Source organism: Nilaparvata lugens, chromosome 3 (assembly GCF_014356525.2).
Source record: "Nilaparvata lugens isolate BPH chromosome 3, ASM1435652v1, whole genome shotgun sequence".
In the NCBI taxonomy this organism is placed as follows: Eukaryota; Metazoa; Arthropoda; class Insecta; order Hemiptera; family Delphacidae; genus Nilaparvata; species Nilaparvata lugens.
In genome coordinates this window covers 12,799,623-12,824,204 of record NC_052506.1, presented here as the reverse complement: position 1 = coordinate 12,824,204, position 24,582 = coordinate 12,799,623, and the positions used below count along the sequence as shown (strand labels likewise).

Genomic DNA, 24,582 nt, shown 5'->3' with positions numbered 1-24,582 from the left:
CCGTATCATTTTGATCAAGGTCTATAAATACAGGTCATGACACAATACCGTGATGCACTGCAAAATCGCCATTTTGTGGGGTTCTAGTTCACCAATTTTCAAAATTATTTTTAGCTTGAATTAGCTTTAGATTGAACATAACATGATGTGTTATTAGTAATTGGAGTTGTAAAAATGATTCTTCATACAGAATTATAGTATTTAGCAAAATACTAGAAACTGGAATGTTGATTTTTAGATTTAATTGATCGGGAACTTTAAACTCTTTTTGAATAGACACTCGTCTATACTAGAAACTGAATTGATGATTTTTAGATTCAATTGATCGGGAGCTTTAAACTCTTTTTGAAGTTGGCCTCGCATATTTCCGTCTTGTCCCAATGCCTTACAAATCATAATCCTAAGGTTACAAGAATAAGAACAATTTCAGTGATAAATAAATTAATAATTGAAGCATTTATTATTGAAATTTCATTATTAAAAAATCGAAAACCTGAATTTACATATTATCTGAACCAGAACATTGTTTTTAAAAGCATAATGCATGATTTTGTTATGAGGGGATTGGAATTTCAAATGTACCGCCATAAAAAACCCACATAATGGCCGCTCCAATGAGGAGCACGAGTGTCTTGACCTGGTTTTTAGAGACATTGATTCTTATGATGTAAAAGTTGTAAATTATGTTGTATATTAACCAGCTGAAATCATGTGTGTGATAGTTCCCAAATAGCCTCAGCCAGAATGTGAGTTTAAACGGCGTTTAGTGGCTAGAGATGGAATCAGCATACGGATCCGCGGTTTAAATTCGAGTTTAAACCATTGGACTAAACGCAGTTTAAACCGAGTATCTGCATACGGGCCTTAGACAAGTTTTCTATGATTTACCTATGATTCCTCGTTCATGTGCGGCCGCCAGCTGACTGACCACTCTCCTCTCTACTTCATACTTGATGGAGCGCGCTCCGTAATGCACGTCATAGCCATCGGCCAATAGGCACTCGACCGGATGGTCCCATTGCAACTCAATCGCATGCTTTGCATTAGCCTGAAAAACACACATCAAATCATTTTTTCACCACACTCAGACCTCAAAGGTTTGATTACCTCAGAGGTAATCAGACCTCATGGATAGATGGATAAATGCCTTTTCATTTACACTTCACGGATTAAAGAAATGAGACGGGGCCGCCGAAAACAATGGATGGACAGGTACAGTTTTAATGGTCTTAAGGTCCAGTTCTTGAGACCCTTTAGTGGTCACCTATTGTTATTGAATTTCGACACTTTCGTGGTCTATTAAGGTTTCCACTCCGAGCAATATATTGGTGGACCAGTGCGGTTACTTGAAGGCACTTTCAGCTGTAAACCAGTGGTAGCATACAGTGATTGGATAAACACATACATTACTATCGATGCCAAGTACAAATTTAGTCAAAAGTACGTGGTGTGTGAAGCCCACATCAATTTTTGGACGTACATTTGTTAGCCGTCCTTATAAATTCTACGAGATTGAATGGGACTTGACAAACACATGATACAAATCATATGTTTGCCAAGTTGTGTTCAATCTAATAGAATTTGAAAGGACGCCAAAAAGATTGTACGTTCAATAAGTATAGAATTGTATGTAACTCAATTAAGTCTGTATGCAGCTTGTGAGCAAGTTGAGTTTCATCAAATGAGCCATTGGGAATAATACAGATGGAATTAAATAGAGAATGCATTTATTCAAATGCTAATTACTATATGATTATTATTTAACGAAAATCCTAAATTTGCAGCATTAATTTAGGATTTTCGTTAAATAATAATCATATGGGAATAATACGATAATTACAAGTACTTGATCACTGATTTACATTCAATAATTGCAGAAAATACAAGTAACAGATGTAAGGTGAAAAGTAATAGATAAGTTGGTGCTACCAGCTAGAATTGCCTTCAAGAAAGCACACGGGGCCACTAATGAGATTAATGAAGCGGAATCAGAGGACAATAAAGTATGCTAGTCCATAGTTAGAGAATGCACCTTTTTGGAACAATAGCCCAGTCCACAGGTAACGCGGCCCGGTTTCCTTTCTTTTACCCCACTTTACAACTAGTAATCCCCCCTGGGTAGGAGAACTCGCTCAGGAACTGTTGTATTGTAATCTTTGAAACCCGCAACTTTTAATTATACTGAGTCAGTGATAATTATGGAAACAACTGAATATTTTTTTACAAGAATAATTTGTCAGTAGGCTTCATTGGGTATCCTATTTGAAATGAAAAATTACTCTGTCGCTTAAGCATCTTTGTCCTTCATATGAATCCAAGTTCCTTTTTTTTAAATGAGAAGGTGGTCATGTGATTCATGATTTTGATACAGAGTTCCAAGAGAAAATGAATGGCGAGAACCGCACATTGTTATCTCAGCCCGTATCAGTTTGTTGATGTAAAAGTTGTGAATTGTGTTGTATATTAACCAGCGGAAATCATGTGTCAGCACTTGAAGGTCCCAAATTACATTCTTTCATCACCATGGTTCCATCTACATTGAGGATCAATGCAGTATTTATTTATTCATTTACATTAACCAATGCACAAGCACATATCAAATACATGTGTAAAATCTGACAAAGCATCTTTGGAACGGTTTCACTTGTTTTTCGTTCCGCTACTACGTAGACATCATGTCGTCATCATGTCTGTCTGTCTGCGCGCTGTGTCCTTTGTGCGTCTGCGCAGGCCAGTGACGTCTCAATCGCGGTTTTTGCCACTGCCCTAATCAGCTGGTTTTTCTATACTTTTTCGTATTTTTCTCGTCGGATTTTTTGCCGTTGCAATTTTAATATTTGTGCTATTCGATTTTTTAGAATTTAATCTTGTCTTTTGGCATCTTACCTTTTAGATATTTGCCACCTTTTCAACATACGTTTCCAAACGTTTCACGTACGTGGCTACATTTCCGCTTTCCCCTTTTTCTGACTAGCGTCTTTGCTTTTGCTGTTTGTCGTTCAATGGAGATAGTCGAGTGTGTTCTTCCTGCGCTCGGTCTAAACCTTTCATCTGAATTCATCGGACTTACAAAACCTTTTTAAAGTGTGAATTATTCTTCAAATTAATTCGTTTGTTCTATTCTTCATTGTGACTCAATTATTCATCGATTGCTTCGCATATTTGCTTTGATAGACTTTGCTAAGTTCACGACCTCGTGTGGGCGTTCATCGCTATTTATTTAATCTACAGAACCTTTTTAAAGTGTGAATTATTCTTCAAATTAATTCGTTTGTTCCATTCTTCAGTGTGATTCAACTATTCATCGAGTTCCTCACTCAACTACTCTGGTAAAATTGGATAAACTCTGTCTAAAAATTGCAACCTCATATAAGCTTCAGTTGCCATTTTTCTACAATTGGCTTTACCTCGTGAACCTCAAATTTTCAAGTGCATCATCTCTACTGTTTGGAAATCAATCCAAAAATTCCACAATTTGAAGATCGGATTATTCGTTTGGAATTCTACTCGCTCCAGCCAACTTTTCCATTGGGGGATTCGCCTGCTGTAATGGACGTTTCCATGCTTGTCAACGCATGGCCTAATCACTTCATCGCTTGCTGATGTCCTGTTCCTGTTGGTATTGCGGAGTCGTTGCCTGTCTGCCTGGCCGCATCTCCTCTTCAAAATTTTATTCAGGTTATGTAAATCGTTCCTTTCAATTTTCATTTACGTATGTATCATTATTGTTTTATTAATGTCTATCTTGACATTCAACTCACTGAGGCCACCGACGCCTACCTATTGTTTAGTTAATGTCTAGCTTGACATTCATTTCACTGAGGCCATCGACGCCTATTTATTTATTGGATTTGACAGCTACCCTTGGCTTTACAAGTGATTCATTGAAGGCCCATGTCGCCTATATTTACCTGGATAATCTTCACTATATTTATTAGCTACCCTTAGCTTTTAAGTGATTTTCTGAGGCCACTGACGCCTATATAATTGTATTCAATAGTAGTAACTATTTGTTTATTGGATTTAACAGTTACCCTTGACTTCACAAGTGATTTTCTGAGGCCACTGACGCATATATAATTGTATTCAATTGTAGCAATTATTCTTTGTATTTAACAGCTACCCTTGGCTTCACAAGTGATTTTTATGAGGCCACTGACGCCTATATATATTGTGTTCAATAGTAGCAACTATCAATTTTCTGGATTTGACAGCTACCCTTGGCTTTACAAGTGATTTTCTGAGGCCATTGTCGCCTATTACTCGTTCTAATTGATGTCTGTCTTGACATTCAATTCATTGAAGGCCCATGCCACATATTTTTTATGTATGTTATTTGCTGAGCATTTTTACAGCTTATTGTCATTTTTTAATCATTATTATTGTGCCTTTGTAATAACTTTCATTATTGCACTCAATTTATATTGATTTCAGGTATCATTATTAATACCTTTGCATTTATTGCAATATCATTAATACCAATATCATTAATAATTTAATATTATTACTACCTTTGTATTGTCAGACCTTAATGGTCATTAATGTCATTGACCTAATTTCATTTAAATTTTGTAGTTTTCTACATTATTTTCACATGTTGTAATTTTCACAAGATTTGACTAATTGTTTTTGTATGTGGCCATCTGCCTATTATTATTTAAGGATTCAAAAACTTAACCTACTTACAATTGCCTTTGTATGTGGCCATCTGCCTATCATTATTTTATTGATCCCAAGATACTTGATACAATTGTTTTTTGTATGTGGCCATCTGCCTACTATTATCATCTTATTATTATTAAATCTTATATTGTTGATTCATTTAGTCTTTTATTGGCGTACTTACCACACTTCAAGCTATCAGTATTTTTATGTACAGAATTCAAAAGATTTATTTGTAGGTATTTATACCAACTATCATCCACAGTCCACTGCCCTGCCCTTGGATTCTGTTAACATGATTAGAAAAGGACCAACAAGCCTAGCCCAAGACTGTTCCCTTTCCGAATTTTGATAGTAGCCAATGTCTAAAAAGTAGGTATGATCAGAGCTCACGTCTTATTCATATTTCAACACAGATATCTCAACTGATCCAACGAAAACGTTAACTGCGCATGCTTAGCTTACTGGTTAGTTCGCACTACAAACTTGCCAAGCTCGCGCTCTGTTCGCGTGCGACCTGCGATCATCTTGCGAACTGCTCGCGTAATGTTCGTTTGCGGAGCAGAGCGTAAGTCTGTAAACACCTTATGATAAATGGAATCTACAATAGTTATTTGTGCAACTAGTGCGCAAAGTGTCAGTTTGCTGCACCGAAAGAAACGTTTACGCCCGAGCCGTAGGCGAGGGCGGAATGGTTTCTTGAGTGCAGCAGAGGAACTTTGCGCACGTATTTCACATTAAGTTTTTCCTACAGTTACCATTGAATATGAAAAGTGGGTAATTATGGGTAAAATTGCCTGAAATGCATCAAATGTTTTTCTGTGTAATTTTATTATTGATAAAAACCTTAATCCTAAAATCCTAAAGTCCTCGTTGTCCTTGGTTATAATATATAATGAATAATAATTAGCGCGTTGTGCTTCGTTGCACCTCTGCTCACTATAGCAGCCACAGCAGTCACTGTTACCAACTTCATTTTGATTTTGCTGCACTGTTGCTCCATATAACCTACTAAGTATTTTGCGTTGCCATGTTGCAAATCTGGAGTGCAGAAAAATTTTTCCCGCACTAGAGCGGAAAAGTGATTCTTTGCGTTCTGTAATCAGTGCAGCAATGGCCACTTTTCAACGTAACTGTAGGAAAACAATGTTACACAGTTCAAGGAAAATCAACTGCATGTGAATACCGACTGAGTATGGCTCCCAACTTCGTGCGACAAAACAAAACTTTCCATTATAAGAAATAAATTAGGTTACCACACACGGTAATAAGGTAAAATATGGAAATAATGTAACATAACTATAAAATCATTATGTATTTTTAATTTAAATGGGACTATTTGATAATCTCAATATTTAGAATCGCTAGTATCCTTCTATTTTCTTTATGCAACGACCGGTTTCGGCTATTCATCAAGAGTTCTATTCACTTGGGATGTTTTATTTGCAATGTGAGAGGCAGAGAACTGAGAAATAAATTAAGTCTGTGCAAAGGCTAAAAATAAACTTTCTACTGGTGATATTTTTCAAAGTTTTTCGATTTTTATATCATCAAGATATCAAAATGAAAAAGTTTTCTCAGAAAACATTTTTCCTGATCATTACTTTTTGTGATATGAGCGCGTAAAGTTCAAGTTTTTGGGACAGAACATTTCAAATTCTGTAAGAGATAAATCCATGAGATTTAGAAAATAAATTCTACATGATATTGTTGATTGAATGGGACAATTTTTTTTGAAAATATCAATTTTTGAGAAAGTTATTCAATTTACCAAAAATGACCTAACATATAACTCAATTAAAAGTTATTTTTGGTAATTTTTAATAAATTGAATAACTTTCTCAAAAAATTATATTCTCAGGAAATTTTTGTTTTATTCAATCAAAAATACCATGTAGAATTTATTCTCCAAATCTCATGGATTTATCTTTTAAGAGAATTTTAAATGCTCTGTCCCAAAAATTTAAACTTTAAACGCTCATATCTCAAAAATAATTATAAAAAAAAAAATGTTTTCCTATGAAAACTTTTCATTTTGATAGGATAATGATTTCAAAATCGAAAAACTTTAAAAAAATATCACCAGTAGAAAGTTCATTTTTAGCCTTTGTACAGCCTTAATCACAAAAAAAATTTTTTGTTGAGCCTGTTGTTTCTCTTTCACTAATTGCTATAACTTGTACTTTCATGAATACATGGAGCATCTAAACTCCATAATATAATTGTTCCTTGATAATTATCATTATAGAATGGTACCTACTCACTTTTTCAGCCCAGTAATGGAGTTCCCGTGAAACAAGTTTCATGAGTTCGGATCTGGAGAAGGGCAGGAAGTAGACCATCTCATTAATCCTACCGAGGAACTCATCTCTACCAAAATGGCGCTTCAGAATAGGCCTCACAACATTGTCTTTGAAGTTACGAGAAATTGTCACGTCTTGTTTGAAAGCGTCGGTACCGTCATAATCGGCATCTGAAAAAAATCTCAAATTAAAATTGAGTTCAAAGTTGAAGTAGCATTTGTAATTTTATGTTCCTGAATTTTTACTATTTTTTTTTTTGTAACTTGATTTGTAATGGACGAAAAGGCGTCTCCACAAATGTAAGCTATGGAAAGGCTTCCACCAAATAGTAAGGGCGACAAGAGATAAACCTACTAAAGTACTTAAAATACTTCTTGAAAGTTGTTTTTTTAAATAAATAGAATAAACAATAGACAACCACAAAATAATCATAATAAGATGCATGATCGGGAGAAGGCAACAAGCTGTGCCAAAACTGATCTCTCCCAAATTTTGATAGATGAAAGTATACAAAACAATAAGTTATGTTCTCACTTTTCTAAAATGTACAAGCAAATTTATAATAATAAACTACAAATATATAATTATTATTATCCAAAAATCCAAATTAAATTCTGTGAATCACTCCGAAGACTTCTGCTACTGCAAATATTGACAACAGGGTAAACAGCTAGATGGAAATTCGATAAAAGCTACTATCCAAAAATTATTTGCCTGCCCGGGAATCGAATCTTATTGCCAGTCAGGAATGCTTACCCTCACACCAAACTGACATGGTTACCAGCCCGGGAATTAAACCCGGTACCTCCTTATTGCCAGTCAGGAATGCTTACCCTTGAAGGGACGGATTCAAGGATACAAAGGTTCAAAGAACCTCACACGTCAACCGAAGCTTATTGTGTGTCAAATGATTACCCTTACACCAAATGACAATTAAATTTTGGATAGTAGCGCTCATTTTATGCAAAGCCACAGCAGCCAGCCAGTCAACAGATAGAAATTGATTAGAAACTGCTGATTAATGAATTATTATTATTAAACGAAAATCCAAATTAAATGCTGTAAATCATGTCAGTTTGGTGTAAGGGTAAATATTCCTGACTATTTCAATATTTATCGGCTAATAAATATTTCTATTCTATTCTAATCTATTCTGACTGGCAATTAGGAGGCACCGGGTTCGAATCCCGGGCTGGCAAATAATTTTTGGATAATAGCTCTCATCGAATTTCCATCTAGCTGTTAGTAACAGCTTTTGAGGTCTCTGTAGTTGGCACATCTCACATCCTTCTTCAGTTGTTCTATGAACTCCAGTCTTGGCCTTCCTCGCTCATTTATTTCTTTGAAATATTGTTACAATTTGTATTCTTGTTTTATTATTTTATTAATTTTAAAGGGTACTATAATTTTATTTTATAAATACAAGAAAGTAGCCCTGAATTCATACATTTTAAATATAATGGCTTTCCCATTATATATATTTGTAGATGGAAATTGTATTTATTCAAATGCTAATATTATTGAATGAAAATCTTAATTGCTGTTAATCACCCCGAAGACTTATGCTACTGCAAATATTGACAGAACGGGTCATTTCAGAAACAACATAAGTCATTTTTTGGTCAAAATTGGTTTAATGCAGAATCTTATCCTTTGAAGGTAAATACAAAGTTCTCCTGAGAAACCACATAAGTCAGGCTTCTCTATATAGGTTAGATTACAAGCCTGACTTATTTGTTTCCCAGGAGAACTTTTATTTACCTTCAAAGAATAACATACTGCATTAAACCAATTTTGACCAAAAAATGACTTATGTTGTTTCTGAAATGACCTGTTCTGTCAATATTTGCAGTAGCATAAGTCTTCGGGGTGATTAACAGCAATTAAGATTTTCATTCAATAATATTAGCATTTGAATAAATACAATTTCCATCTACAAATATATATAATGGGAAAGCCATTATATTTAAAATGTATGAATTCAGGGCTACTTTCTTGTATTTATAAAATAAAATTATAGTACCCTTTAAAATTAATAAAATAATAAAACAAGAATACAAATTGTAACAATATTTCAAAGAAATAAATGAGCGAGGAAGGCCAAGACTGGAGTTCATAGAACAACTGAAGAAGGATGTGAGATGTGCCAACTACAGAGACCTCAAAAGGATGGCGGATGACAGAGAGGCATGGAGAGTTGCTGCCAACCAGCCCAACCAAAGGAGAATAAAGAAAAGCATACATTTGGAAAGGGATTGTTTTGGAAAATCGTTTTTTAATACAATTATTTCGGTGATCGTCGGAACCTGAAAATGGTGTGATCACCGAAACTAGTAGTTCTTCTTTTATTATTTTATTAATTTTAAAGGGTACTATAATTCCATTATATTAAATTTAATTTAACGAACAGCAGTAATATTTGAGACCTCAGACCTGATGAAACATTGTGTGCTGAGATCTTCTTGGCTTCCGCCCTGAGTTGCAGCGCATGCTCAGCTATTTCGTCACTAGCCAAGTTAGACGTCATCACAAAAATAGCATCCTTGCATTGAATGGTGTTTCCCTTTCCATCTGTCAAGCGCCCCTAGAGAACAATAAAGTACTTACTTAGTATGCTGCTTACTAAGTCCAATAAAGTAGAGCGTGCACTAGGTCGGTGGAGCGTCGCGGCGCGGAAAATTTTCGACCTCGAATTAAATGCAGGGTCTGTATAATAAGTAACCGGACTGACCTCAGGAAATTTTTTATTGGCAAAATATTAACAATTTTTCTTTCGAAATCTTCAAAATAGTCCCCATTGGAGTTGATAACACGCTGATACCGGATTTTCCAATCCCTGAACGCTCTCTGGAAGTCGGCAACCTCTATGCTGTCTAGAGCCCTCGTCGTAGCACGTTTTCCAAAGTCCCGAACTGCGTCCCCTCAAGTTGTCTCTTGATCTTGGGGAACAAAAATAAGTCCGTTGGTGTCATATCCGGGCTGTAAGGAGGATGTGACAACGTTACCCTCGACTGTTTGGCCAACTGCTCGGTGACGAGCAGGCAGGTGTGCGATGGAGCATTGTCGTGATGGCCGGGTGGCTAAACTGTAGACGGTCAGTACTACAAAGAGGTGCTCCGTCGACTAACCACCCAGGTTCATCGAGTCCGTCCGGGGATTGCCGATTCGTGGATCCTCCTTCACGACAATGCTCCATCGCACACCTGTTACCCACATTTTCTCCTTTTTCTTTGATAATTCCTCTTCCTCTGCTTCAACCACAACTGCCAAAAATAACATTTCTTCATCTGAGTCATCCATCACTCACGTCACTCACAACCTCAAATTAGAACTGACCTCAATAGGAACTCTAACCTCAACAACTATGTCTTACCTCAAATCACAATTGACAAGTCTACGACACGACTAACTAGTCCAAAATGGCGCCGCACCGCGCTCGTAGTGCACGGACCTTCCATTTTCCGCTCTCCTGCGCGCCGCGCCGCTCCACCGATCTAGTGCACGCTCACCTTTAATGTTCAACTTGAATCTCTCATGTGGTCAAGTGAATTATTCGGAGAAGTAGTTCATAGTGAGTTCCACGTTATAATGTCAGTATTTGATTAACATTGGTGTTACTATCATTCAAGAAAGCACATATCACTATCCTTTTCTACTTTCGTTACGTTGCCAGATCGTTTTTTAACAATGTATAAATTGTAATATTACATTTTTCTTCTCACATTTGAATCGAATCTTCAATTCGAGATCTATGGAACTTTATAGTAAATGTCAGAGTTATCAATAGACGGACAAATTTTTTGACGGAGAATTTATTATCGTGAATGTTTGTTGCATTGTTCCATGGTGTCACCGAGGCAGGGTTAACATATTACTGGATAAATGGTTTATTTAAATAGAGATGATATATATAAAAATTTAAAATAATAATTTTAAAATAAAATTTTATTGAGAACAGATGTAGAATGTGAATTCTAAACTTATAAGTTATAATTTTTTCGTGACGTGTCTGTAAAAATCGATACTGAACGAGGCGTTTGCTTCGTGACTTGCAACTTATGTCTTTTCCTGTTCCTCCTTCTTCTGAAAAATGGCTGGCTACAAGTGTTGTCGTGGAGTTTTGCTCTAAATCATTTTCGTTTATTAATGTTTTAAATTGAGTTTTATATAAATTTTTACGTTCTGTTTTGTTCATAATTAGCTATTAGTGTAGTCAAGCCAATAGCCACTGTGTTTCAACTGTAAACTAGATAAGTATTTTGGTTCGTAGTTACTCTGAAATAATTAGGCTTAAGACATATTCTCCTTGTGTATTTGTGTATTTTAATCTGAAGATTATAAGTTAATTTGCTCTGAAAACTGGATTTCTCATTCATAGGCAATAGATCCGTTCACAGTTTATCAAGAATCTATTTTATTGGAGCCGACAATTATCCTTAGGGTGATAGGTGTTAAATGCTATTCCAACCGTTTAAGGAAAAATTGGTAGCACGGCAAATGTTACCCCTGTGGTGGGACCGAATTACAAAATAAATATGTCCCAAATGGTACACCATGAAATCCCTGGTTATAGAAATTATTAGTGGATAGATATCTTGATAGGTTGTGAATGGTTTGTTGCTGAGTGGGAGGTCGGTTCAAGAGAGATCAAGTTTTAATGAATCAGTGCATATTACAAAATGGCAAACATTAAAAATGATCTGAATCTTATAGCATTCTTAACACAAAGATTTGATGAGTTAAATGCTAAATTTGATAAGCAAAATGCTAAGTTAGACCAAATGTTTAAAAATCAAAATGCTAGGTTTGATGATATGAAGCAAGAATGTACTAGCATTAGACTAGAGCAGGTTAGTATAAACCTTCTATTGAAAAATGCACATGAAACATTGAAAGATGAAAACAAATTGAAGCAGGATGATAGTAGTGTTAAGTTACAAGATCAACTCATTCAAGTTTCTGACAATGTAGGCCTAGTTACTGTTGTTGAAAAAGTCAACCCTAGTGAGATAGTAGAATTGAATAAAGAAGTAGGTAGGGAGTTGTCTTCACTGAAAGTCAACTATCATGAAAGTAATAGTGTTACATTGAAGGTTAGGAAAACTATGAACAAAGTGAAGGTTTACATGAGACAGGTTTCTGTAGAGGTTAGGAAAAATGTAAACAAAATGAATCTTGCCTTGAGTCAAGTTGATGAGTTCAACTTTCAACTGAGAATTGAAAAAGTGTATGCTATGCATTCTCAAGTGAACATGACTAACTTTTGTAGGCAAAACGGCTTTGTTGAAACAAATGAACCTATGAATAAAATCATGCTATTGAAGAAAACAAAACGCAAAGTCACCATTGATGTATTAGTATTCAAAGGTTGTTTCAAGTTGCTTATTTACAAGATGATGACTGTGAGTCACATGATGAAAGGGTATTCCCCAACACACAATGATTAGGAATCCTGTGTCATGCCGGGATTCAGAATAGCAATGACCGTAAATACTACGTATGGTAAGAGTCCATAATTGTATCTTTTTTCTTTCCTGTAGCCTATTTTTCTTGGCCCTTAATCTTTTCAATTTTCGATTCTTTCCTGTCTTTGTGTAATATTCAGTAAATTTCTTCTATGAAGCATATCTTAACCAATCTTGTCCATAGTCATTTAAATTTGTATTTTTCTGAAATAATATTAGAAGTTGAAATAGTAGCTTATTTTCCTAATCTTTAAATTGTTGATAAAACTTAACTTTTCCAAAATCTATCCATTGTAGAGTAAATAATTGTTTGCTTGTGACATATTTTTTCATCATGTATCACTTATTTTGAAATGTGTGTTGTTTTAGGGAATTTATTTACCCAGTTTTCTTTTTCTCTTGTTTGTATTTTTTAGGGAACTTATTTACCCATTATTCATCTTGATCATCTTTGTATTATAATCTTGAAATGTTTGTACTTATTATACAGTCTTTAAATTTTAAATTATTTTAAAAATATAAATGGTTCAATTTAAAACGTTTTGTTATATTATAAATTGAAATAAGTTTTTTGTGATTGATATCTTTTTCAAAATTTTTAAATTTGTTTGTTCTATAAATTTTGATATGATTGATTATCGTTTGAAATGGATGCTGGAGTGTATGTAGAATTTTTAGTGGGGTTTGTTGATTAGAATTTTGCTGGTATGTGATTGTTTTTTGAGATGGAAACCCATTATTGCCTAAAGAAGGAATAACAGAGATTATGACTTAGAGAGGCAGTAATGAGATAATATTTTTTGTGTTGATTACTTATGTTGATTGCCATAGATGCAAAATAATGATTACTAATGTTGATTGCCATAGATGCAGATTACTTATGAATATTGTTTGCCTTTGATGCAAAATATTATTGATGTTTTGAATGGTTTCTTGTTTAATGATTGATAGTAAAGTTTTGTCATGAAATGTAGTTTGTGTTTAGAACATTGAAGAGTCGAAATAAACTATAGTATCCAACAAACGATGATTAACAATATTAAATAATTTGCTTTTTATACAATTTTTTGAACACAAAATTAAAACTAAATAATTTTGAAACCCTGAATGATAAATCATAAATGTGAAATGAACATGCTATAAATGAAATGTTATATTAAATGATAATGAAATGCAGATATATTATGAAATGATTGTGAATAGAAGACCAATTGTCTGAAATTATTGAAATATGTATTGAAATGAAATTTTGTTGTGATAATCTGATGTTTTTTTTTCAATTTTGATAATGATACAGGGTGTTATGAAATTCTATTTCTATTTTGAAGAATGGATTAAAATTTTGATATTTGAACAGTGAATAGATGAAAATGAATTTTTTTAAATTTATCATTGATATGTCCATATTTCACAATTTATGTATTGCTGACTGTATAATAAGATGTTAACAAATTTCAATTTCATAGATACTTAAAATAATTTTCATGTGTATTAGATTGTATTGATAGCCTAATCAAGTTTTTCTTTTTAGTTTATAAGCATTTTAAGATAACAGGTACAGCACAGACATTAACATTGAAATAGTTATCATGTGAATCTCGAAATCAGTAACAAGTGAACGCCATGAAGAGTGTTAAGAACATTTGGGTGATTTTCAAACTAGTGTGACATAACTACGCCAATATCTACGCCTAAATCTACGCTGCGGCCTACACCAATAACTACGCCAATGTCAACACCAATATCAACACCAATAACTACGCCAAAATCTACGCCGATGCCTGTGCTGATGCCAACGCCAATATCTATGTCAATGCCTGCGCCAATGCCAAAATCTGCGCCAATGCTGCACCAATGCCAATAGCTACGCCAATGCCTGCGCCAATGCTGATGTCAACACCAAAATCAACGCCGATGCCTGTGCTGATATCAATGCCTGCGCCAATGCCAATAGCTACGTCAATGCCTGCACCAATGCCAAAATCTGCGCCAATGCTGCACCAATGCCAATAGCTACGCAAATGCCTGCGCCAATGCTGATGCCAACACCAAAATCAATGCCAATGCCTGCGCCAATGCCAATAGCTACGCCAATGCCAAAATCTGCGCCAATGCCAATGCCAATGCCTGCGCCAATGCCAATATCAACGCTGATGCCAAAGCCGACACCAAAGCATACGCCAATAGCAATGCCAATGCTTATTGCTGACTCTGTATCTCAAACTTCAACACTACTGCATTACCTGGAGGTAATTGCCATCCATGTTCACATTCACAACTTTGAATTCAGAAGAACAGTCACAGTATCATGAAAGAATTGATTCAAAAAAACCTCTCCTAAATTATTCCTGTATGCAGAACTCTAAACCTTGAAAGCTGAAAATATCAAAAAACCAAACCTTACCTAAATTAATCCTCACCTAAATTAATCCTGTATGCAGCGTCTATCTCTTTTCCAAAAAACGAATTACATTGTCATTTCAAGCCTGAAATGTACATTGTATAATTACAAATATGATACAAAATTTATGTGACTCTGTATTGAATTTGGAATGCAGCTGTCTACTACAAACATGAAGCAATGCTAACTGAGATGTCACCTGTATCGAGTTTGGAATGCAGCTGTCTACTACAAACATGAAGCAATGCTAACTGAGATGTCACCTGTATCGAGTTTGATATGCATCAGTCGACTACAAGTATCAGCTCAACACTACGTGCATCCAGATCAGCCCAACACTTAACGTCATCACATTGGAGTCACACTTAACTGAAAATCATACTGAGTGCCTTAACGGACTGTTTTCCAAAATGTGCAGCAATAAAATCAACCGCGTCAATAGTGAAAGAAATGAACATTTTTTGATTTATTGAAATTTTATGTGAAAATTAAATGTAACAATTCATCAATTCATTTAAAAAACAAATAATAATAATAAATTTTTCATTCAACATACATAATTTTTTTTTTATGCAATAAAAATTGAATTTTTCTATCTATTAAATTTATGTGCAATTTCAAAAAAAAAAAAAACTATTCTTTACATATTAAACTTTCTGTTGAGATATTTTCCTTTAAATTATAAAGCTAAATCAAAAGTAATATTGATATTCTATATTTTGAAATATTGTTTGGAAACATATAACAAATGCTATTGATGAATTTTTATAATAATTTTCAATTATAGGGTGACATGTATTGTTTTTTCTAGAAAAAATTGTTACTGTTCTCAAATTTAAATTTCAACAATTTTCATTAGGGTCAATGTAAATTTTTTCTTTAAATTTTTCAAACAGTAAAATTTTTTTATGTCAAGAGGGGGGTATTTGTAATATTACATTTTTCTTCTCACATTTGAATCGAATCTTCAATTCGAGATCTATGGAACTTTATAGTAAATGTCAGAGTTATCAATAGACGGACAAATTTTTTGACGGAGAATTTATTATCGTGAATGTTTGTTGCATTGTTCCAGGGTGGGTATAAACTGTTCGACTGGTGAGCTGGTCGACAGTCAAAAATGTAAACAAAAATAAACTTGAGTGGAACGATAGGATCGTTCCACGTTTCCACTCTGTAAAAGCTTTACCACAGTGGCTTTACACTTCACGGTTTAAAGGTTATGTTACTGTTTATTGCTTACATGCTTAATCAAAGGTAACTGATTTAAAACTTAACATACTTATATGAAAATAATTTAAAACAATATATATTTAATACGTTACGTAGAGCTAGCTAAAAGAAAAGTTGAATCATTTTCACATTTATTTGTATTAATGTATAAAATAAATTATGTAGAAGATTATTTAGATAGGCTGTAGGTATGTATTGTAGCTACAATAATAAAGTAGATTCTTTGTTAGTAGTACAGCAACTTAAAATAATTTATTATGAATTAAAAATGTAGGCCCATTATGGAAACTAATCACTAACCTAATCACCGGTTTCACTTTGTTAAAACATTATTATTCTAGTACATTCATTCTTATCAGTAATAATTGCATTGCTTATCTTGTTATAAACTTCACAAAATTTCAATTAGATGTACTTTGTGTAATTTTCGAAATGCAATAATGCACTTCAAAACGCTGTTTTTAGCCTTATCTTTGGCGTAATTTTAATAGGCAATGTTACCGGTATTTGTAAACATTGCATTATTTAAAAAAAAACTGGAAGAATAGGTAAAGAATGAAATCGGGTAATAGCAATATTCTATTTTTACTAAAATTATTATTACAGACAGATGATTTGTTACAATGTTATTTTTCTCATATTTGTTTGATAAATTTTATATTAATAATCTCTAATTAATGTTAGTTGCACAGAAGCCGGCTAAATTTTAACCGTGATTAATTTCACGAGAACCAATCAGAAAAGGCATTTTTTATAAGACGGTTTGTCTGATAGGCTCTCCTGGAATTAATCACGATTAAAATTTAACCGGCTTTTGGCACTTAGTCATGATTTAACAATGAAACAGACAATCCTTTTTCATGTATTGTTGTGATTGAATGGAATTCAGTTTACTCAGTGGATAAGTTATTATTTAAAGGTATTTTATATTGTATTAATTCAACATTGCTCTTGATTTAATAAAAGCATTATTTTTGTTATTAAATGGTAATTTTTTCACGGCTAAGTATTAGCTAAAATCTGGTTGAATTGATTATAAATGTGTAGGTATTACCTATACCAGACTTGTAATAACCTATACCTTTTTAAATTTCAAGAAAGTATCAATTGTAATAATTGAGAATAGACATTTGTATTTTAGAAGTTATCACATCATGTAATATTAAGAATAGTAAATTGTATTTGAGAAAGTATGAATTCAATTTGAGATGCGGTAATAAGATTTGTTAGTCAGAAGTTTCTGTTTTAATTAAGAAATCTGATTGAAAATCCAGTTGATCTTGTTCATGAATTAAAATTCATGCAAAGAATGCAAGTATGGAATATGACGTTGGACAAGTGGATTATTTTCTAATCTTCAATTAACAACTTCCCAAGTAACTTACATCTTACTATTTCTCAATAACAATTTACAATTCCTAATTACAATTGACAGCTTCCCAAATAAAATTCAAAATTTGTAAAAATATTCATTTTCAAAAGGGTAAAAATATGATATTCAAAGTTAAATATACCGTATCTCTACCAATAAGAGTCAATCATAGGTACGGTATTGGAAACTATGAGCCGAATCTGCAATAACTGGATCTGAATAAACTGCTTGACTTGCCAGATTAGATATCCTATGTGTAATGAAAGTTTCATCCTAAATGAAAGTATCAGACAACTCCATAATTCATATCAGAAATATTCTTAGTAATATTTAATGCAGTTTTGCTACTATTTGGTGGTATCCGTTGGAAGGCTTTTAGTGGCTAGCTAAAGCTGCGTCTACACCAAAGTTATTAACAAAATGTTTATTTTTCCTTCCTCATAGATTCTATTAGATTGAACATACTGTAGCTTATCATACAAATGATGTGCCTATGTGTTTGTCAAGATCTAATAGAATCTATAAGGACGGAAAAATAAAAATTTTGTTAATAACTTTGGTATAAACGCAGCTTTAGAAGACCGACCGAGGTGATTATTGATAAACAAGTCATACGGTGATCAAACTAGAAAGATTTCTAGGCCTTTGAAGCACTTGACGAACCAATCCTGTTAATTTATCAATCAATAATATTGATTATTTATTATTTTACAAAGGCGACTTTGTAGAAGTATTGTAAGCCTAGGTGATGATGATGGGATGAATGATAATACAATGAAGGTGGAGTTATGAATGAATAAAAATGATAGGTTATGCTATCCTCTTGAATTGATTTGAGTTATTTTTTCAATCCAGAAATAAAACTAAAAATTTTTATTTGATTAAAAACCGAATATAATAGAATGATGACATTCAATAAACTCTCAAAACTTGAAGATATGAGTTATTAAGAAAAATTTTGAACCAGAAATAAACCACAAACTAATTATGACATTTTTTTTCAAATCGGGCAACTTGAAAAACTTTTGTATTTCAGAAAAATAAGAGTTTTTTAAATAAATATCCTTATTTACAATATTGACTATTCAATGGGTAAAATTATTCAAAGTTCCTACTTTAGGGAGTGTCTCACATCTTCGAGTGCATATTCCTACCAGACAAACAGAAACAAAAGTAGGACATTGTGATGTTCATGAACATGGGACGTTGTCACAGCATTGCGTTTACATTGCAGGCTGATACACAGGCAGTCGAGTCATAAATAAACATGACCTAATAAATTGTATTTTATTTGGTTCAAAGGTAAAAGAAAATGTGTGGGAGTTCATGTTTTGGCTTTTATTATTTATTTATTTATTTATTTATTTGTTGATAGAATTACAAATCATATAAATATGATCGGGATAGAACAACAGGCATAGCCCAAAACTATTCTGTTCCCAAATTTTGATAAATAATAAAATGTCCAAAAATAGGTTATGTTCTTACTGAAAAAATTTAAAGTTCATTTTCTGTCCAAAAATATATATGAGCTAGAAATTTTGAATTTAGAATGATTAAAATACCAAATTATAGTCAAATATTGCACTTAATATTACCGCACTTTGAATAAATCAAGTTATTTCAGGAAATTTTGAAGCCAAAAATATACACACAACTTTCCACTAGGCACAGCTGTCACAAATGGCAATATGTTACTGCTGGCAAGCAGCTGGAGCAAATAATTGAAAATGCACGTCCACGATATAGAATCAATGTGTCTAAAAGCTACTTCAAGTTTTGGTTGTACAATAAAAATTCCAACAAGTTTTTATCGAACGTCCAAAGTCTAACTACACACACATCAATTTTTGAATGAACAATTTTTTTCGTCCTTATAAACTCTACCAGGAGCTTGACAAACTCATGATCACATCATAATATATGTTTGTCAAATTTTGTTCAATTTAATCAAATTTATTAGGATGGCATAAAAAAAGTTCAAAAATTGATGTGTGTGTTACTAGACTTAAGACTTATTCACACAACATATTCCCAAACTTTCATAATAATTTATTGGTCTAGTAGTTTCTCAATCACATACAAACACTCATTTGTCTTTTTCTTTAGGGCTTTTTGTAATATAAATAGAAATACAAATCTCAGTACTCTTTTAAATTATTTTATCACAATATGATTCGTACATTAAATGCCATTTCCAAGTCTGAAACATTCAGATTCATTTTCAAACTTGAAAATGGTATTTAATATCTGAATCATGTTGTGATAAAATAATTTAAAAGGTGACTGAGGTTTGTATTTCAATCTATATTTAAACATTCATTTTTATATTTTATCCAAGTTGTATTATAATTATTGTGTGATTAAAAAATAAAGTGATAGATTTTATAAATTAAATAGTAAGCACTATTATTCACATTAGTCCAATCATATTTTCTTATGACTCTCAATCTATTTCTTGAATATTCCAATGCTGTCTGCTGTACATTATAATTTTTATAACTTTAGTCGAGTCAGATCTGTAATACAGGAGGAGTAGGTGGGCGAGGAGGAGGAGGAAGAGGAGGAGGAGGCGAAGGAGAAGGTAGAAGAGGGAGAGGAGGAGTTGAGGAGGAGGGGGAATAGTTGGAGGAGGAGGAAGAGTATGGTGAGGAGGAGGAGGAGGAAGAGAAGGGTGGGGAGGAGTAGGTGGGGGAGAAGGAGGGGTTGATGAGGAGGTGAAGGAGGAGTAGTTGGGGGAGGAGGAGGAGGAGTAGGTGGAGGGTTGAGGAGGTGATGGAGGAGGTCAAGGAGGAGAAGGAGTAGGAGGAGGAGGAGGAGGCTTGAGTTACTATTCATCTCAAGTTTATAAACACTTCAAAGACTTCATATAGAATATTTATATATGGTTTAGTTTATAATAAAGGTTTGTGTTAAAGTTGGTGTCGTGTGAACAGAGGTTTGAGCAAACTTGGCTCAAAGCCTTATTGTAATAAACCACTATCACAATAAACCTCGGTTTAGGACTATGATTTGAAATCCATATGTGATATGAATTTGGATTTAACCTACCACATTGTGATGTATTATTATTTTGAAATTGATCAGCTGACTAGTAGTTCAATGAACAGTAGACCTCGCGCAGTTCAAAACTCTTGTAATACTGTCCATCAGAGTGAATTATGTCCTGTCCTTACGTGTCCGTGTCCGTGTAGTTATATAATAATTATAGTTTTACAATTAAAAAGGAAAACAGAAGAAAATAATAACGAACTTAATTAAATATTCTCAACGATTCAGTATTTTAGTTAGATTCAGGTAAGTTAGTGAAGGGGTATGAAAAATATGTTTATACAAAGAAATAAGAAACAGTTGAAAGAAGAAAGAGTTGGTAGAGCTCAAAAATAATAATTTAATCATCAATTGAGCAGCATAATTTTTCACAAGATTTTTTTCACCAAGAAGTCTTCTTCTATTGCATGGAACATGGCAATTTTTCAAATTGCTGAAATCTGGCATGAATATTATTATTTAGAATTCCATATAATAAATTAAATGCTCTTAAGCTGCGTTTACACCAAAGTTATTAACAATATCTTGATAACTTAATCCTTATAGATTTCATCAGATTGAACATAACTTATCATAGTTACACATGATGATCATATGAGTTTGTCAAGTTCCGTTCAATCTAATAGAATCTATAAGGATTGAGTTATTAGCATTTTGTTAACAACTTTGGTATAAACGTGGCTTAAAGGATTTTCTGGTTTTTAAGTCTTGGACTTCAAATGTTGACCTCGAAGTTTCAGTGGAAAAGGATATTGGACAAAATGTTTCATACTTTTTCAAATAAAGATAACACAATAACCTTCCTGAATTTATTAAAAATCAATAAGAAGTCCTGAAGTCGGATAAAGAATATTATTTGCTAGTAGCAGTCACCGTGTCGAACTTAATATCTCTGCAAAATTTCATGACCATTGGTCGAACGGTCTAGGAGGAGTATCCCAACAAATAATAACAATTTCATGTATAAGAGCTTTGCTCACCTTCGGCTCGCTCAGAAATTAGAAATTGAAAATAAAAATTTACATGGATAAGGCGGAGCACCTGCAATTCTTAAGGTGCGTACAGATATACGCGCAGCGAACATGAGCAATTCACTTTTAATCAGCTAATAATAATAATAATGTCGAGTTACCTGGCTGGCTCAGGTCTGGTGACAGAGTTTTCAGGTCGCAACTGATCAATTTCAGGGCCTCTGACATGACCTAACGACTGCTTTTTAGGCAGCCGGACCGATGACTTAACGTGTCCATCCGAAACAGCTGATGCCAAGCTTTTTATATCTGTATCTTTCTGTTTCTGTGAAAATACAGATATAGTCAGCTGATTAAAAGTGAATTGTTCATGTTCGCGGCGCGTATATCTGTACGCACCTTCACAGATATGGCACTTGTGGCAGGTGATGATCTTACCAATGTCAATTTATATTATGAGCTTGATCAAAATTGTTGGAGTGGTTTTTGAGAAAACCGCGGTTTTTTATATAATTTTGATAGAACTTTGAATCGCAACTATTATAAATGCTGAATAAATGCTATATTTTATGTTGAATTCATCTGAATGCAGGTACTGCTGGTGGCGGACATACAGAGATTTTTACAAGTGCATCCTTCTTCTTTCTCCATTCCTCAACATTGTCACCAACTGTCGGCTTTCTTTCTACAAAATTCTTGGGAACCCTTCTATTGAAAATCTTTGAAATAATGTAGACTGTTTCAAATAGAAAAATATTAGCTATGGTACATTAGTATATGGTTGGTTGGATTCAGAGACAGAATTCTTTCAGACGTATGTCCCTTATTAGCGTCTGTGCTCATATTGTTGCATTAGTGCGCCAAAAGTCATCTTTATCGTTGTGGACACTGACGAATTTATTAACCTGCTTGGCCTTCCCCAACACTGTCCACAAGACAACATTGATTAGCATGACCATGCTCGTAGCACGGAGTGCCCTTTCTACTTTTTTGTTTGAAGAGTAGGGTATTCATTTCGGCGCCATTCGCTCTATGTCTGCTTCTCTTTATTCGAGACCATGACATGTGACTTGTATCTCCATTATGGCATTTGTTTTTGACATCTTCACCCATCGACTAGCCGGTCTCACGTCAGCCTATATATATATATTTTATTATAAAGCCCACTTTCGATGTATATATTATGTTTCAACTATTCAGGTTATTAAACCACGTGAAAAAACTCATTCCTGGTGAATTTCTCAATCGATATTATTATGAAGAAAATTTTCTGCAGTCAATATTATATTTCACTCACACTCATTTATAGAAGTACAGATAATTGTAATAATAAGCATATTTTAATACTCTGTTTAGAGGTAGATAATATTCTTCAATGTTGAATAGTCATAATGCTATATTATAATGCTGTAATTAAGCCTATTGAAGAATAACAAGATTACAGACACTATTGGTCAGTGTGAAGTTAGCAGAACATTTGTCAGAAGTACATTAGAAAACGATAGTTCTGGATGCAGACACAATAGTTCTATAGTTCCTGATAGATATGAGCAATAGTTCCATTGATATAATGGAAAAAATGATTTTGAAAGAATGCACTGCCAACTTCTAATAAAAATCCTATTCACCTCAGCAGTACACGTAGAAACGCTTTCATGACTGTTACAATAGGAGATATGAATGTATAAGAAGCCACTTACATGACTGGTGGGTTCCAATCTATTAGTCTATACCCTATTATAAGCTAAAATCTTATCTATTATAAGCTAAACTAACGATCTATACAGTTTTCAACCAATTCCATTGATTAATGTGGTCTGTGGCTGGGGTGTGAAGTTGGCCCGGACGAAAATTTGAAACTTCCAAATTTGATATTTAGAAACCTAAATAAATGTCAAATTTGTCAAAACAAACCTAAACTAACGCTAAACTAACGATCTAGACTATTTTCAACTAGTTTTATGAAAATTCCCAGGCTGGTGTGAAGTTGGCCCGGAAAATTTGAAGTTTCCAAAAATTTGGTATTCAGAAACCTAAACAAACGTCAAATTTGTCAAAACAAACTTAAACCAACGATCTAGACTATTTTCAACTAATTTTGTGAAAATTTCCGGGCTAGTGTGAAGTTGGCCCGGAAAATTTGAAACTTTCAAATTTGGTATTTAGAAACCCAAACAAACGTCAAATTTGTTAAAACAAACCTAAACTAACGCTAAACTAATGCTTTATTATAACACTTTCATTGAGAGGGCTGACATCATCCGGGCCAACTTCGCAGACGTGCTAACTTCTGTTGAGAGCGTACCATGTACTTGTCGAGCGGAAATTATGAGGTAATATGATGGATGAACGTAATATGATGGCATGATGCGTTATCCTATTGGAATTCATCATATTTTAAAAATAGTTCTTCTCTGGAGGCTGCAAAGGACCTGGCTACTTACAACCATTCCGTCTTCTGGCAGCATCTTAGTTGAGCCCAAATTATGAAAGTTTAATGTGATAGCTGAAGACTTGATTCATAAATTCTCATCACAGTTTCCTTCAATAATTCTTACCTGGGGCAGCAAAGGACCTCATTACCTACATCCTTCTCCTCCGCTGACAGCATGATTTTTGATCCCAAACTATGAAAATGGTATAGAACTGAAGCCCAGAATTGTTTTCATTGATTCACACTTTTTTCCAATCTGGACGTAGTGGAGCTGGCCTGCCAAATTTGAAAACTTTTAAAGTCTCTCACGGTTGAATTTTTTGAGACAAATTATGAGAATAGTATAGGAATGGGCTCCATCGAATGAGACCAATATGAAAAATATTCAATATCACTTTATTTATGAATCTATAAAAGATATTAAATACTTCACACAGACACATAAATACATAATGCAGAATTCAAATAAAGTTCAGCATGATAATACAATTCAATAATTTGATAGTAGATGGTAAGGGAAAAAACCACTGGCGTGAGATGACTCTTGATCGCCAGTGTGAGTAGGAAAAAAATTAAATTTAAAGTTCTCTGAAATATCTTATACTAAACTACGGAACTCTCTTCCTTATTCATATTTTATACAGTGTATACAGGATATAGAACACATTATTCCATGGGAAATCGGATAAG

At 33.7% G+C, this 24,582-nt stretch overlaps 1 protein-coding gene across 2 annotated transcripts in view; it reads right to left on the bottom strand.

The window, feature by feature from the left end:
* The window catches only part of LOC120350715 (caseinolytic peptidase B protein homolog), a 45,103-nt gene that overhangs the window by 1,460 nt on the left and 19,061 nt on the right, over positions 1-24,582 (bottom strand). Inside the window, exons 7-9 of one of the 2 annotated variants that reach the window (XM_039425401.1) lie at positions 9,399-9,549; positions 6,927-7,135; positions 889-1,048 (exon numbers count right to left, since the gene is read on the bottom strand). In XM_039425401.1, the coding sequence (XP_039281335.1) occupies positions 889-1,048; positions 6,927-7,135; positions 9,399-9,549 (520 nt within the window). Of the gene's footprint in view, positions 1-888; positions 1,049-6,922; positions 7,136-9,398; positions 9,550-24,582 lie in introns of those variants that run through there. The other variant, XM_039425402.1, reaches the window with a different exon arrangement.